Raw genomic sequence first — 16,353 nt, forward strand, 5'->3', positions numbered from 1 at the left:
GTTAAGGGATGGAAAGTTTTGCTCATTTACTATTCTGTTCAGAGTGTGTGCACACAAACATACCCACACATATACAAGTTTCAAGGTTCTAAAGACGTTTTTCTGACTTCCCTGAGCTTGATGCCTCAACAAGGCTATGGATTTCTTCTGTCTAAACAGAATATAAGATGGCAACTCCAAAGTCTCTTTGCCATTATGTTTTGCAACTCAGATTGAAGTCAAAGCTTTAGCATTATTAAGAATGATACATATCTTTACACAGAGAAAAACACAGCATTCAGTCCTTCCCCCCAATAATATCAGCTGAATACTGTCACTTCTGTGTGAAACCAGGCCACATCGTTTAATTATATCTCTAGTCTTCCTACTCTACCAGTTTTTGATTTGCTTCTCAGATAAGAGCTTCCTGCTTCTTATTCCTGTTTCAGATCTATTTCTGACAATGATAATCAGTGGGAGTGCAAGATGTTTTCTTTTATCAAATCTCCAAATATTAGTTCCCATACTTTTCAGTGTCTACAGTGATTTCCCAAACCTGAGGAAGGAGCAACAACTTCTTTACTTGACAACTCTGAGTTACAAAAAAATATATTGTTATTAAATTTTGAGTAACTGTTCAAAATATGAAATGTTGTTATATGCAAGAAATGTGAATGAATTATAAACATTCTATTACTCAGATCAATCTAACATGCATTTTGATATATAATAAATTTATAGTTTTACTTTATCTGCTTGAAAATGTAGCAGGAATGTAAAACACTTTCCTCAGCACTGAACATATGCAATCACCATTGTATATTTAAAAAAACAACCCACTGATACTAAGATAGCTTAAATAGCCCCAAGTGTCCCTGAAGAGCTACTGTGTGCTGTGAAAAAGCTGAATAATCCTCCCCATGTCAGAAGGTGACTCTTCAGCTGTTCAGGATCATGAGCTGATATGCTACCACTCGTAAAAAAAGATTCAAAACACAAGAACATACAGTTAGGTAAAGATCATTGTGATGGTATTGGAATTAATCTGCAAGAGCTGACAACACTGAAACTAATCTAGTAAGAATGATTCAAGGAACTGTAGCTTTTACTTAAAACCAAAACACAAAGAACACAGCAAATTCACACCAAAATAAGTTCAGTGGGAGTATGAAATTTTTACATCATATTTGGCTTGTTCTTTTACAAAGAGAATTGGAAAAATGAATATATTCAAACACACTTTCTATTTAAATATGTACTGAACGCAGTATTCATATAACACCAGAAGTGCAGTCTGTGCAAAAGTACTCCAAATCATTATTGATCAGTGATCTGAACAAAAGACTTTAACATATTTATGAAGGCACATTGATAGAAGAAAAGGTATTTCAATCATCTGTTTTTGTTTTAATCATCAAAATAGGGGAATTCACTTTGGCCCCTGTGCTTAGAAAAATATGACTTTGACTTTCAAAATCTCATTATCTTTAACATTTAGTCAGTATTTACATGGTAGTTTCTTCCCATTCAAGCTCCACATCACCTACAAAAGAAACAGATACATTATGTTAACCTTCCTTGTAAACAGATAGTAACTACTGACAGATAACTATTTTAGCAATGACTATTACTTTGAGGGACACTAAAGAGCAGCAAAACGCTAAAGATTTACACTTCTGAAGCTCAAAAATCCATGTCAAAGTATTTTTTTCTGCTTCTTAGTCTGGACAAGTCAATGCACCTGCTATGAAACAATAATTTTGAGACAGTGTGTATCTCCTTACCTTCCATGGCATCCAGTGAGTCCATCTTTTGCAGTGCTGAATAATTTACAAAACATATGGGCTGGCTATTTCCCTTGCTTGTCAACAGATCCAATACACATTGATGCAAAAATATATATTGTGCCTGTATGATGTGAATTTAAAGATGTTTGATTAGGAAAAAAATGTACTTCCAATTAAAAAAAAAATTATTTAACATCTCAATGTTTTCAAAGTAACTGCAGTTTAAATAGCAATCTCGATATATCAGTGACCATATCATATATGCCTGATCTGATTTCATTCATTATGAGGCATAATGCATTAAAATTTGTCAAAATATGTTAATCCTTATGTCCAGTAATATATATGAAATTAGACTAATCATAACTGAGACTTATTAGTTGTTCTGCAATTCTACAATAAGCTGTTCCACAATTTTCTGTAAAGGTTCTATGAAAAGATGTTTGATTACTTTTTTCCACTAGATTCAGACTGAAGAAACTGAACCACACGAATATAATATTTAGATAAGAAAATATTTCTCTTTCTAGCATAGAGAAAACCAGCAGGGTGCACTCAAATGCCAAAGTTAAGTAAGTCTAAATCTAAATCTAAATGTTCTAGGACCATGCACTATTGCTAAGAGCAAAAAAATCACATTATTTTTAGTGATACTTCTTGAATTGTAACATCATGTTTAACAGACTATAATGCAAAGAATGAGCAACTAGAGCACTTCCAAGAACATGAAGTAACTCTGGGTAATGACTACTGAAAAGAGAAAAACAAAGTAAGTACATGTAAGAATGAAATAATGAATGAAATAAAAGCATGAAAACATAGAAAGAAAATAAACGGATTAAGTGTATCTTCACATAGGAGAAGTAGTGTGCATGCAGATGCAGAAAATGAGCCAGATCACAGTATCGCAGATTCATTCAGACTGAGAGACCTCTTGAGATCACCTAGTACAGCCCCCCCACTGCTCAAGCTGGGTCAGCTAAAGCATGTTGCCCAGGACTTTGTCCAGATGGTTTCTGAATATCTCCACAGATGGAGGTGACCAAAATAACTTTAACTTCCTTGACTTCTGCATGGGTAAACACAGTACTGTAATTTTTCTGCTCAATAATTGCTATTTTGTTTCAGAACTGCCTCAATTTTCAATTCAAGTGTCTCAGATTTACAAGAGAAATTTGCTTACATGGATACGTTTTAGGGTCACGGCTCCAGAGCCATAGGTAATTAAAACAGACTTTCACAGGCCCCTGAAGTACTCAGTACCATTATGCTCTTCAATAGCTTGCTTACTGAAGCAATAGCATGGCATTACTTCGAACTAGCCTTTGCACTTGACTTGGCAAGATGATAAACTTTAACAGATCCACTGAACAAATGTGGATTTCTAGAATGAAGGTCTTGGGCTTCAGCAGAGCTTAGACTGGTTATTCCAATGCAGAAGGCAGACTCTGAAAGCTCCATAACCTCCTGCATTCATACAGTTACTTGTGAGTATGCAGCAATGAAAATCTTTCTGGGTTTCCCAGGGGAGAATGAAGCAGGATACCAGTGGAATGACAGGTTATCTTCCCACTTAGAATTAATGACTTTTTTAATTGTTTGAAAGTTTTTTTATGATTGGAAGTGGGAGAAAAAATAAAAAAGTTCACTAAAGATTAGGTTATGTACTTTAAATGTAGTCCAAAGGCAGGCCTTGGTAATGTACAGACCACCAGGCAGAGTACCAGGATACTGAAATAGATTTCTCTACAGAATCTACATCAGGGAATTAAACAGTGTCTGGGTACATCTCCAGGTGGTGGAACTGGATCATCCAAACTACTTCAAATTGTTTGGATAGTCCCTTGCATAGTTTTGATCCACATGAATCAGCACTACCTCAAATAATTTCCAGGTAATTTTCAGGAGTCACTGCAGATTATGGAACATTCCCTATAAAGAGCCTGTGGGTGTTACATTAAATTGCACAGATGTGGGCCATTCTGTGCCCATTATCTACAGTAATAGGGAGTGACTCTGTTGGCAAAAGGAAAACTATTCTGAAGCTATAATCATGCAAAAAACAGGTCTGAGATCAACCAGGTTTTATTTATTTTACTCATAGATCTTACAGACGGTTTTACTGAGGGAACTCTAAACTGAGTTCTGGGAAGGAATTGCTCCTTTCTTTATGTTTTTTTGTGCTGATTGCATAAAATCTGAATCATAGTCTACTAAACTGTGTTTTATAACAGAACTGTCAGAACAGCTTGACTACTGAATCCACCATAAAACTTTACAAGATTTGGTTCCCTTTGGGGAAGTTTTGTTGCTATCTGCCTTTTGTAGTCCTGTAAACATGAACTAGAAATGACCTGGACAGAGAACAACCTGTCTCAGGATTTTGCAGACAGCATATAGATCAATACTTGCTCTGTTTGGAAATCAGAAATCTTCTATTGCATTTTGGAACATCTTTTCCTAGCCTCTGTCAAAATATGCAAATGAAGAGGTACACAAAAATGATGCACATTTTAAAAATGTACACTGATCTTATCAAATGTCTCCCTCTTTTAAGATTTTATTTTGAGGGTGCTCCCATTAAATTGTCTTTCAGCCTTTACCTTGTTTTCAGATTATTTTATTTCTAGTCAAAAGTGTAAAAAAACAACAACAAAGAAGTAGTCCCAAAATTCATCATCACAGGATACTGCTGGCAATTGTTTATCCGCATCAAGACTTTAAAAGGAAAAATTAAAGCAATTGGTAATCAGACAGCACCTCACAGGAAACAGCATGACTATCACCAGAAGGTCTCACAAAATCTTCTGAAGTGCAGTTGGTGTGGAGAGAGGTTAACCGCTCTTTGTATATTCTGACACGCTTTTTGTATATTCTGACATGATATAGAACAGCAGAATTGCATCCCTAATGGAACAAGTCTCCTTACATTAAAATAAGTTTAAATCTGTCAGTCATGTGGAAGTTCATCTTGAAAATGCTCACCCATACTGAGAAGTTGGTAACTCATGATGTACTCAAAGGCTTCAGGCAGCAGCCTGGGGTTAGATGTGGCCTGCAGAAGGCTTATGCCAGAAGCCTTATGCAAACACATCTGGATTTCCATTCCACTGGGCATTTAGGATTAGCTTTAAATTCTGCTTTACATACACCTAGATGTCCAGATACAGCAGAGATCGTCCTTACCAGGAGGTCATCACTAACTTATATCCATACTCAGTAAGTCTGCCAGAAATGCACTTTTTTAAACCCCAAAACCAACATTGCCTTGATTTTGCAAACTCTGAAGTCTGTGCTTAATTCTATCCATATGTGTAATTTTATTTGAAGAAATGTAAAAAGAATTAAGGAATCGTTAATGAGCTCAAAGGTAAATGAATATTTAAAAGTTTGGAGGACTATGCTACATGTACATACACAAAAAAATACAGATAAGTAGTAAATAGTCAAATTAAGTAGTACATGAGCAAATCCATTTTTTATTTAACGACTGTTCTTCACCCAAAACTTCAAAAGGAACTTGCTCAAACTCTGAGAAATTAGGATTTAGACTCTAAAAACTAAATATCTCAGCACTCTTTTCAGCACTTGTCAAGACTTTTTTGGTCAAATATACTTAAATAGGTACAAACCACCATGCTTGAAATCCAAATTTTCTATCAAATCAGGGTTTGGTAGAAAATATATTAGACAGCTGATTGTTTTGAGCTTTCTAGTCTTGTTTTGTAGGAGATCAGATGACTAACTTTTTAAAAACAGGAAAATAAAATAGATAAATATATAAAACTTACCAGATTCTGTACCATACACATTCTTTCACTTCTTAACTCAGCTACAAGTCCATAGATATCCACAAAATCATGGTCATTTACATGTTGGGTTAAATGGTCAAGTGCAATATAAACACCTGTTCTTCCAACACCAGCACTGAAAACATAATATACAAGATAAAATAAAGTTATCATGTTAATTTTTTAGGAGAAAACATTTTCTTAGAATATTCTGGTTAAATTAATTGTGAAAAGAAAACTTTGTGGAAACAAATCTTTTTCAGCATTTACTTTTGTGTTTGTGTGTGTCTCCTTGTTGAATGGGATCAAGTGGAATCTGGATTTGAACCATGTTCTGATTTTGATTTTACAAGGGGTTGCATTGAAGAAATGAGATATAACTAAAACAAACCCATATAAGTGGAAAAATGGTCCTGCAGCTTTTCTGTGAATTTTCTAGAGCTCACTAATTCAAGGAAAAAAAAAATCTCAATATTTTGTGAAACCACACCTGGATTCTCTGATGCTTTTGGTATCTGGGACAAAACAACATGGGATCTAGCAAAACATTTAAAAGAAAATACTTTTAAAAGGAGGATGAGCGTGCAAGACATGCTGGTAGCTAGTGTTGTTTTATTTAAAGGTTTGAAAATTAACAGGATTCTCTCAAAATCACTATCAGACTTCTCTGCAATTGGAGTAATAAATGCAGGGTACATCACTGCAGATAATCAGGAAATGTATAGCAAAACCCTCTTGAACCTGCAAAATCTCATGAGCAGAAAATAATGAATGAGTTTTCTGGATACAAGAACACATAATTCTGCTTTATAACCATCAGGAATTTGAGCACAGGTGGAGTATCTGGCCCATGCTGGCCCCTTTACATATCTATGTTGTGAAAAGGGGGATAGGGTTTGTTGTAGAGGGGCCCCAGAGAAAGTAGTGTCCTCAACACATGAAGACTCCGTAGTTCTCTCCTGTAATAGCCTCTCTGGCCCCTGCAGTAGAGTGAAATGTCAAACTGTCAGTGACAACAATACCAAATAAAATGATGCTTTATCACCCATTGCGGGTGGCACCTGTAGGACACTGAGGATAAATAAAAAGAACTCCCATGAATGATAATCTGATGGCTAGGGAAGATACTTGTGTCACCAAAGCCAGGTTTTCCTTCCACATATTTTCAGACTCACATTGAGTGAGAATGAAACAAAGAATCATTCGCAGACCTTTGAGTTCAGATCACTGTTTTGGAGTGTGCCCACTCATCCAGAGGGAACACTGACCTGTGTATAAAATGCAGGCACACATGACTTTCCTGAAGACTTAACCTTCCCCACACACTTACTCTTTGAAATAGCAGTTTACGGGTGTCGAGTATGAAATCAATGGGAACTATGACAGCTGAACACCTCTAATCACCAGACCATTTATTTAAGAGACTAAATATAGATTTTAGCTGTTTACAGGCATCCCAGCCTGAAATCTGGCATATGCAAACCTATTCCTATTCGTCATTCCCTGTGGCTCCCAAATAGTTTCTTCTTTTTGATATGACACATACATTTTAAATACAACTTTTAATCCTTATGTCTTAAAAAGAGCTATAATTATAATAAAGTAATTAAAACCAACATGTCATTTTCTATTCATCTTCTTATGATAAAGAGAAAAATTGAGATAAATCCAGCAGTACCTTATGGTTATTGTTGAAGTAACTATTTCACTGACATCATCTCAATGGGATTTCCATGAATGGAAGAACAGAAACACTTTGGCAGTCCTAGAAAGGACTAAGGAGCACTTCCAGAGAAACCTTCACTGCTGTCTACACTAGAACCACACCTGTGCATTCAGTTTTCATTGCTTTTCTGGCAACTTCCCTGAGCATTAATATGCACCTGAAATTCTAAGATAGTAAAGGATGATTTGGTGAATATGCTTACCTGCAGTGAACCACCATTGGTGTATTATCATGTGCTCGACTTGCACGGATAAGTTTTACAAAATGGATAATTGGTGCAGTAGTTTCAGGAACTCCATGTTCTGGCCAAGAAGTAAAGTTACACTGCCGCACCATCATGCAGTCTCCATGCTGAAAAATACAAAATAAGGCAGTTTTCACAGAAGAAATGTGATGGTAAGCTAGATGTAGCCTTCTCAGCAATTTCACTTTAAAAAAAAAAAAAAATAAGATGTACTTGTATCAAGGGATAATTTGTTGTGCACAGATCTTATGGCAGTTTTTTTGAGAGATGGCATCAAGTCCATCTTTCAGAAAGCATTAATGACTTCAGCAGTCCCTCTCCACTTGACTTCAGTCACTAGATCAATGTCATTAGCAGATTACAGGTTGAAGCTTCTATAGCTTGTTTAGAAGTTTAGTGAACTAAAATCACAAATTTATTTAGGAAAAAGCAACCATTCAAAGGCTGATCTAAGGTAGTGAAGGTAAACACACGTATGTTGGTAAACATGGATATATTTTCCAGGTGTTTGATGCCCTCTCAATCAGAGCAGCAGCAATAGTAACTCAAAGAAAAGAGCAGGTTATGATCTGATATCTAAATTAACTAGGGAGGACGTAAGAATAAAAGCACAGGATCATGCCAAAGGCCTGTCTAGACGAATATACTGTTTCCAACAGGAGTCAAGGAAAAATCTTAGGGAAAGTGATAAAACATTACAACAATGTACCTATAGTTCCACAAATTATCATTTCCATTAATAGTGTGTGACTTGTGAACTGTCTTAGTCAGAGATGGTATCTCAAAATTTAGTAGTACTTGTTGGAATTTTCTTCCACTAATTTATCCAGATTTTATGAACCCCTGTAAGTTTTAAGCATTCACAATATCATGCAGCAAGGACTACCACAGTTTAATCTGCTGTTGTGCAATCAACCAGTTCCTTCTTTTAAAAAATAAATTTTGAACCAACCACTTACGCTTTTCATTTTGCAAGAAACACTGAATAACTGTGAACAATTATGCATAGCAACTACTTTGGGTCTACGTTTTAAAAATTGATCAACATAAAAACAAAAGATAAGTGACTTTGGATGCAATGTGGCAACAATTTTAAATCATTTGCCTCACATATGCTTTTCACCTTCAATGGAAGATCATCAAGAATCCATCCATTTGTGAATGGAAGATAAAGCCAGCTATATGGCACATTTAATCACATGCTTATAAGGGACATAGCTTCTTGTGCAGGGTAGTTCAGCTATTGTAAATAGATCATTTAGCCAATTCAGGTTATGTTTTCTTTTCAACCTCACCCTGGTTTATACAGGTGATGTTGCATTTTGGTGGCATGTATTTTTACTCCAAATTGTTCCCCTTTCCAGTCTTGTTTACCCTATGTCTTATTTTACATGAAAAAAGTTTATCTTCTCTCACTCATTTTAAAATGTTCAGTTGTTGTGTACTATGTGCACAACATATCCTTATGGGGTGACCACTGAGACAATCCCCTAGCTGCTGTGTTCCTTTTGTCACATGCATGTGCCACAGGATGGTAACGCATCTATTTGGACAGCTGAGTTCAGGTTCTAGGATGTGGCAGCACTACATACAACACAGGTCAATGTTGAGAGTGCAAAAGAAGGCTGACTTCATCTTGCGTCATTATGCTCAGACTGCTTTCTGAGCCTACCTGCTGGTCTGACTTAATGCTAGGTGCTAATTTTTCCAAAGAGTGGAAACTATAGTTGTGGACCATGACAAAGAGGAACATCTATGCTGTACCCCTCAACCCCCTTACCAGCACACAGAGTGGGAGTAATACTGATGATTCTCATTTATATTGGGTGAATCTCCTGGGGGTGGAGGCCAATACAGCTGGTGGTACAATGCAAAACAGCTGCGCTGCGCCAGAGAATATTGCCCTTTAATCTGAGAGTGATACATTCAAAGGGATTTGTCTGATACCAGAATGGTTAGGATTACTCCTTTCTGGAAGAGACAACTGAGGTGTCCAAATAGAAACTTCACCTCCCACCAGACCAGAGGTTCAGTAACCTTGATAGGCCCTTCATAGCATGTTGGACAAGTATCTGAGCTCTTTGTGATAGAAAGTGGAGAAAAATCTCAGGAAAAAAAACCCCAACAAACAAAACAGGAATGAAAAAAAAATGCAGAAAAAACAGGCAGTATCATGCATACACATTACAAGATTAAAAGAATACTGAGGGGTAATTGGGTGGGATGGGGCACATCTCATGTTCTTTGAGGTGTTGGATGGGTTTTATTCAATCAGCTTCCAGTTCTGGCTTACCCTTTCGATTTTTAGATCTCTAATGGTCCAGTCTATTTGAATGTCTTCCATCAATTTAGTAATCACTATATCCCCAAACACAGTCACTGGTTTATTATCTTCTGGCCAGTACTGATGACATCTTATCTGCAGGGAGATGATTACTAATTAACAACTATCATATTATAATCTTGACAGAAACTACATACAGAAATTCCAAGTATATCAAATGCTGTTAATTGGTACACTGGTAACTTACCCGTCCTTTTTCAAAACATTGTGTAAGCATCACAAGTGTTTTTGATCTCGTCTCCCACACCATTCTCCAGAAATCACCCACTGTTCCTGGTAATGGTCCCTGAGTCGCAATAAACTCATTTGGACATAAATAACCCTAAGAAAAACAAAATATTTAATATGTAATGGTTGGAAAGGAAAAAAAAGTTGGCATGTGACTCAGAGTTGTGCCTGTAGCTACCATGCCTAAGGCTAAAACCTTGCCAGAAATACTAAACAAATTAGCATAGGCCTGACTAATCACTGCACGGCAGATGGCCTTGGAAACCTAAGGAAGTAATGGCATTTTTTCCACCACGTAGATCAGTTATGAACCGATGCTCTAATAAAGTTTGGGAGCCAGGGAAACAACTAACGAGTGGTCTGAGAGCTACTGCAAGATATACACCACATTGATGGCCTTGTCCTTCCTGTGATCATCAGGGATCTGCTGTAACTTAGGGATGGAGCTTACTCAAACAAATGATTTCTGATTAAAGGTCTTTGAGAAACCTACTGTAGGGGCTGACTTTTATTTTAGTGTGGCTTCTGCTGTTTAGTTAATTTATAAATCAATGTAAAACCTGGGGAGAAGAAAGTTTGTTGAAAAAAATCTGTGTAAATGCTGTCATTGCATGGGTTCTCATGGATTTTTTTCCTCAGAGAAACTAAGCATACCCTACAGGAACTCTTATGTACTACAGAAAGTCTAAAATAACAACAATAGCAATAATAGCAATAAATTTATGCTGTAGAGTTGCAGTCTATAATATCACGGAGTTCTGCTTATTGCTCAAAACAACTGACACAGTGGTTTATAGCACCACCGAAACTCCGTGTTGGAATTATAGCCCTATAATTCACAGCTGCCTGTTACTTACTCCATCTATAATATACAGAACAGGTGGCAGTGAGAAACTATGTTAATCCTCCCTAGTTTAAGAGTGAGGTGAGAAACTATAACTCAGGGGTGCAGAGCTCACAGTTCAGTTAATGGCTTTTTCTTGTTTAACCGATGAAAATAAAAGTAGCAGCCAAGTTCCCATTTGATAAAATTATATACAAGACCTCTCCTTCCCTCTCATTATATGTATGCATATGTATATACACCTAGATAAATAGGTATGTAAACACACACACATACGGTATATTTACATCTATATGCATTTATGTATTTAGAAATACACAAATATGGAAAGTGAGAGTGTATAAAGGGCAAAGTTTTAGCCCTGAGAAATGGTAACATTACAATTGTCTATTCACTGATGAACGGTGACCTAAAGTGGGATGCCTGCATGCAGTAAAGACATGCAAAATCTCTGCAGCTGGCTTTTGCTGCAGCTTTTGGAAGTTGCTGTTAGTGTTCCCTGCCTAAGCCTTAGCATGTCAGTTAGTGACAGGAAGGGTGAAGACTCGGCCATGCTCCAAGCTGTCTGGTCTCCTTCTCATTGGTTCTGTGTATAGTCCCAGAGCCAAGTAACAACACGGCATGGCTCTCCCTATCTGCTAACTGTCAGAACAAGGAGATTCCATATAAGGGGAATGAATAGCTTTTACTAATGAGAGAGAAAGATGTGCTCAGCTCTATTGCTTATTCTCTGTGAATGTCTCTTAGTTCCCTGGAAATAACTATTTCTACTTGCCTTTGTGCCACCTGCTTAGACCACAGTCTGCATGTCTTGCTATGTGTTTGAATAGTGCTTAATGCAAATCAAGTTTTGACATCAGGTAAGACCACCAGCCACTGCTACAACAAATTAAATGCATGTCACACTTTGAGCTTCAACCGGACAAAAATGAGATAAAAGACAGATGAAAAATTTACTGAGAATGCAGTTAGAAAATGGGTCTAGGAAGAAAGCTGAAGATGAGAAATACAAGATTAATTTCTTCTTCAAGAAGCCTATTAGAATTTTCCTCCATCATAACTTTCACAAAATAGTAGGGAGCATACCAATCCTGCTCACCAAAATGATTAGCCATTTCTATGAAACTTCTCAGTTCAGTTATCTTGACGTTGTCCTGTTCATATACAATAGCTCCACTCCTGAATGAACAGACCAAATAACGCCTGTCTAAACAATTGACCTCAGTGGGAGTTTCACTATTGTCTTTAATGATAATGGTATGAGACAAATTTATAGAAAATAATTTGCTGGACACAGTTTTGATTTATTCCTGAAAATCATTGCTTGGGAATGAAAATGGGATCATGTATATTTTTAACTAGTCATGTTCAATGACACAGGAGTCACTTGAACAATGCCATGGCAGCAGTAGCTGTAGTGAATGAAAGAAAAATTAGAATCCTGGTCTTCTTGCAAGTTATTTTTTGACTCTCTCTTCTACCAGAAAACAAACAGTAAAAAATGTGAGAGACGTTCTACTTACAGACACATAGCTGGCATTAATGTAGTCAGATCCAGGAATACCAGCATCAGGCATCAGCTTTACTCTGTTGTTGTTATCTATCATGGAAATAAAGTCTAGTGAACTAAAAGATTTGCTCAAAAACCATAGATGCATGTAACAAGTGCTCTGGAGTGCTAAGAGATCAAAAATACTGTTATTGTTGCTAATCTAGCAATATTTGACATTGTAGAACACTAATTACAAAGGGAATTTAACCAATTTCCATTACTGTATGGTCATTCTTTCATGTTCCAGACATATTTTAATATAATACTTCTCAATTAAAAGGATGAATGTGCCAAAACCTCCAATTTGATGTATGTATGGGAGGCTCCTGTGCCTAAAGGTAGCCTGTGTACTTTAAGCTATGTTGTTCTAGCACAGACAACCTCCATGTGAATCACTCAGCAGGGACAGGGCTCTGACAGTCTTTCCTATATACTTGCTGCCCATGTTACAGATTTGAGCCAGATCCTGGCACTTTTACATACTTTTTTTTTACATAAGGTAAGCTCATTATTAAAAAAAAAAAAAAAAAAAAAAGATTGAGTGTTTCCAATTTGGGCCCACAGTATGCATGCAGAAATGACAAAATCCAGGAAAGATGTCAAATGTAAGTAAATGCTGGAACCAAACATTCCATATTTTGATGTTTGGTCCTCAACTTAGAAAAAAAAAAAAGAAAAAGAATACAAAGTTAAATATTTATGGAACTTATCTGTTTATATTTCATTGTGTGTTATGAATATCAATTTTTAGTGACTGTAACTTAAAGTACGTCTTGAACAAGGCAGTAGATAGCAGGAACAGCTGCTCTAAAAAGTTAATAGCACAGAATATAGCATTATTAACCAAGGAATGCCATGCTTACCATCTCACATCACAGCTAATGCCTAAAATAATAATGACATTTCTTGTCTTACTAACTGAAAAATGAAGCAGTGTTGAGTATAGAGAGACAGACTCCTGTCTCCTATGATAAAATCTAGCCTTGGCTTATAAGTTATCATACAGTCACTCTGATCTTCTGTGGAACCTTTGCAGCACACGTACACATATCCATAAGAAAGCATACCCAGGCTCCTGAAGTAGCTAAATGCACAAACATGTGGATTTTATATATTTTAAAAAATTCTCACTAAAGGGAAAAAAAAAAACGAGGAAGAATGTTAAAGAGTTTGCTACATGGCTTGAATTACAAAGCTAAGAAACCATTGAGGCTACAGTTTCTTGCACCTGCATATTAAAGCTTGTGAGAGCAAGTTGAAAGCTACTTGCAAATAAAACTGTCTTTAAAAAAAAACACAATGAAAAGACCGATTACTTGACAGAAAATTATTTCATAATGTGATCATGATTGTACTGTCATTTCAAAGGCAGATCAAACAAAAATACAGTTGCGTTCCAGATATATATACTGCCCTATCAAAGGCAGAGAGCAAAACAGAGGAGTTGATCAGTAAAGATACATACATGGCTTTATGTTTGGGAAACGATTCTTAGACCTGTTCCAAGGCAGATCAGCATCAGTTGAAGCAAGGTCCTCAAGAAACTTGGGAAGCTCCTGTAGAGGTATAAATGTTTGTTGGCAAACCTTTGCATTTCACCTTCACTGAATATAAAAAAATGACACAAACACGCCGTAATAGGAGGAATTCTTTAGTTCTGCAACAGAGTGCATTTCAAAGAACAGCTGGAAGCATTACAGAGCATTCCACCTCACTGTCAACGCCAGTTAAACCAGCAACTTTGCAGCACTGCAGACAATGCTGTCAAGTTGAACAATTAAAGCTTACATAAACTTTCACCTTTACAAGTCTGGATAAAGTCAGCCTATCACCTTCAGTAGTTCTTTTCTGTCTTTCCATGTAGTCACATGCTTGGTTACCATGCCCTACTGACTCAGCCTTACTCTTGAATAATGCCTTTTCCTGACACCTGTAGCTTGGCAGAGTTCTTGCCACAGCATGAGAACTGATGAGAATTTAATAAGTTGAGACAACTGGCAATTAGCTATTGTTCACGGGACTGTTTGTGAAAGGGGTGGGAAGAGTTATTTTGGGTTGTACAGCAGTTTCATAACTGGTCATTAGTTCTATTACTGAAGGGCAGTGATGGATAAATCATTTATATTGAGGAACTTATTTGATGGGGGTGTTTGTGTATATAAATAGGTATAATTTCCAAAGCTGAGTAAAAGAGTGGAGACAACTTCATAACTTGTTAATGGAGAACACATACTAATGTGATGATCTCATAGTGGTGATAAGAGAATAGAAAACTCAGAAAAGCCAGAATTTCCAAGTTAATAACTACATTAATTGTAATAGATTTTCCCTTTGTTTGACAAATGTTACATGATGCAATTCTATTTCAACATCTAGCTAAGATACAAATTAAGAGATCCAGCTCTTGCTTTGAATGAGTAAAATACAAAATTTTGCCACTTGGGCTGAGTAATCCCTTCAAATTTGTCTTTTAATATTAACGGTTACTCTCTACACAGGCTACTTTCAAAAGTGGGGCAGATAGCCCTACTATCTGATTCAATGTTAATTATTTTCAAGTGCTCTTTTGCCCAGGTATTTGAGACTGTTTGTCTTCTATAAATAAAATTTAATGGGCAACAAGCAAATAAATAAATAAATAAATAAATAAATAAATAAATAAATAAATCCAAGAGGTAATGACAAATGGAAAAACCAGAGTGTTTTTTATGCCAGTGTTTTTCTTTCAAATTCAAATATTTTTAATTCAAATATTTTGCCAGCCTTATTTGATGGGTTCAGATATTAAGAATAATTTAATATGAGCATTAGAAAAATGGGATAATTTAAAAACTGATGTAATAATTCAAGTCAATAATTCATCTAATCTGATATCCTATTTTGTTCAATGGTTGACATCTGACATATAAGTGAGAGCTCAAAACCCTTGAACTGTGTTATATGCAATATTATCCCATGAGAAATTGCTTTCACCATCTGACAAAAATCCTATGGCCTGAAGCGTGAGGACTGCTTCACTTCTATAATTACATCCTTGATAATATATAACTGCCGGTGCTTCTGAACAGAAGGGGAAAGATGGTTTCACAATAAAAGCAAAGGACTTTCAGACAAGGGACCTGACTTCTCTTCCTAGCTCTGGCACACATTTCCTTGGGGAAAGAATTAGGGGAAGAATTGCAGAGAACAACTAGATGCTCATGTCCCTTTGAAAATTAACAAGGAACTAGATACCATCCATGCCCTTCAAAATCTCTCTAAATATCTATGTTTCCTAGGGATGAAAAGTCTATGATGATGCCCTTTCTAAAAAGGAAGTTTCTGACTTAAAATCACCTTATAAAGAATGGCTGACTTTACATTTATATCCATATGTCAAAGAATCTAAAACATGGTTAACAGACATGAAGTAAATAAAAAACTAAATGCAGGACTGTAGAAAAATATCTTTAAAGGCACTTGTTATTTTGAAATCTTGTCTTTGAATCAACCTCTGTCGTATTCAGGGCACATTTCAGAAGAAAATATGTTCATTTTCCTCTGCCTTTTGTCTCAATAATCCCTTAGAAAAGTAAAGCCCCAATCCTATAACTGAACCTAGAGAAAGATTCCTCTTCTCAGGCACAGTAGAGTGACTTCTGTGCAGTCCTGTCAGGATTTGGTAAGAACAGTAAAACAGTAAGGGTGGAGATGTTAAAATTCCACTCATTCAGAAAGCTGAAACTCTCCCACAAAATTTCTATCATTGAACTCTGCATGAAGGAAGAACATAGACGAAATGCCTATGACATTTTGCAAGTGTTATGGGCCATGGGATCCCATATCATATGCACATCATGAACTTTAACTTGCCTCATT

At 36.3% G+C, this 16,353-nt stretch overlaps 1 protein-coding gene across 1 annotated transcript in view; it reads right to left on the reverse strand.

The window, feature by feature from the left end:
* Positions 1-819: 819 nt before the first annotated feature.
* Positions 820-16,353, reverse strand: part of PTPRQ (protein tyrosine phosphatase receptor type Q) — a 108,878-nt gene continuing 93,344 nt past the window's right edge. Inside the window, exons 38-45 of the mRNA XM_074901491.1 lie at positions 13,961-14,051; positions 12,467-12,543; positions 10,059-10,193; positions 9,821-9,946; positions 7,486-7,634; positions 5,558-5,693; positions 1,764-1,887; positions 820-1,522 (exon numbers count right to left, since the gene is read on the reverse strand). Of these exons, the coding sequence (XP_074757592.1) occupies positions 1,485-1,522; positions 1,764-1,887; positions 5,558-5,693; positions 7,486-7,634; positions 9,821-9,946; positions 10,059-10,193; positions 12,467-12,543; positions 13,961-14,051 (876 nt within the window). The 3' untranslated portion in view covers positions 820-1,484. The remainder of the gene's footprint in view (positions 1,523-1,763; positions 1,888-5,557; positions 5,694-7,485; positions 7,635-9,820; positions 9,947-10,058; positions 10,194-12,466; positions 12,544-13,960; positions 14,052-16,353) is intronic.

This window comes from Athene noctua, chromosome 3 (genome assembly GCF_965140245.1).
Source record: "Athene noctua chromosome 3, bAthNoc1.hap1.1, whole genome shotgun sequence".
In the NCBI taxonomy this organism is placed as follows: domain Eukaryota; kingdom Metazoa; phylum Chordata; class Aves; order Strigiformes; family Strigidae; genus Athene; species Athene noctua.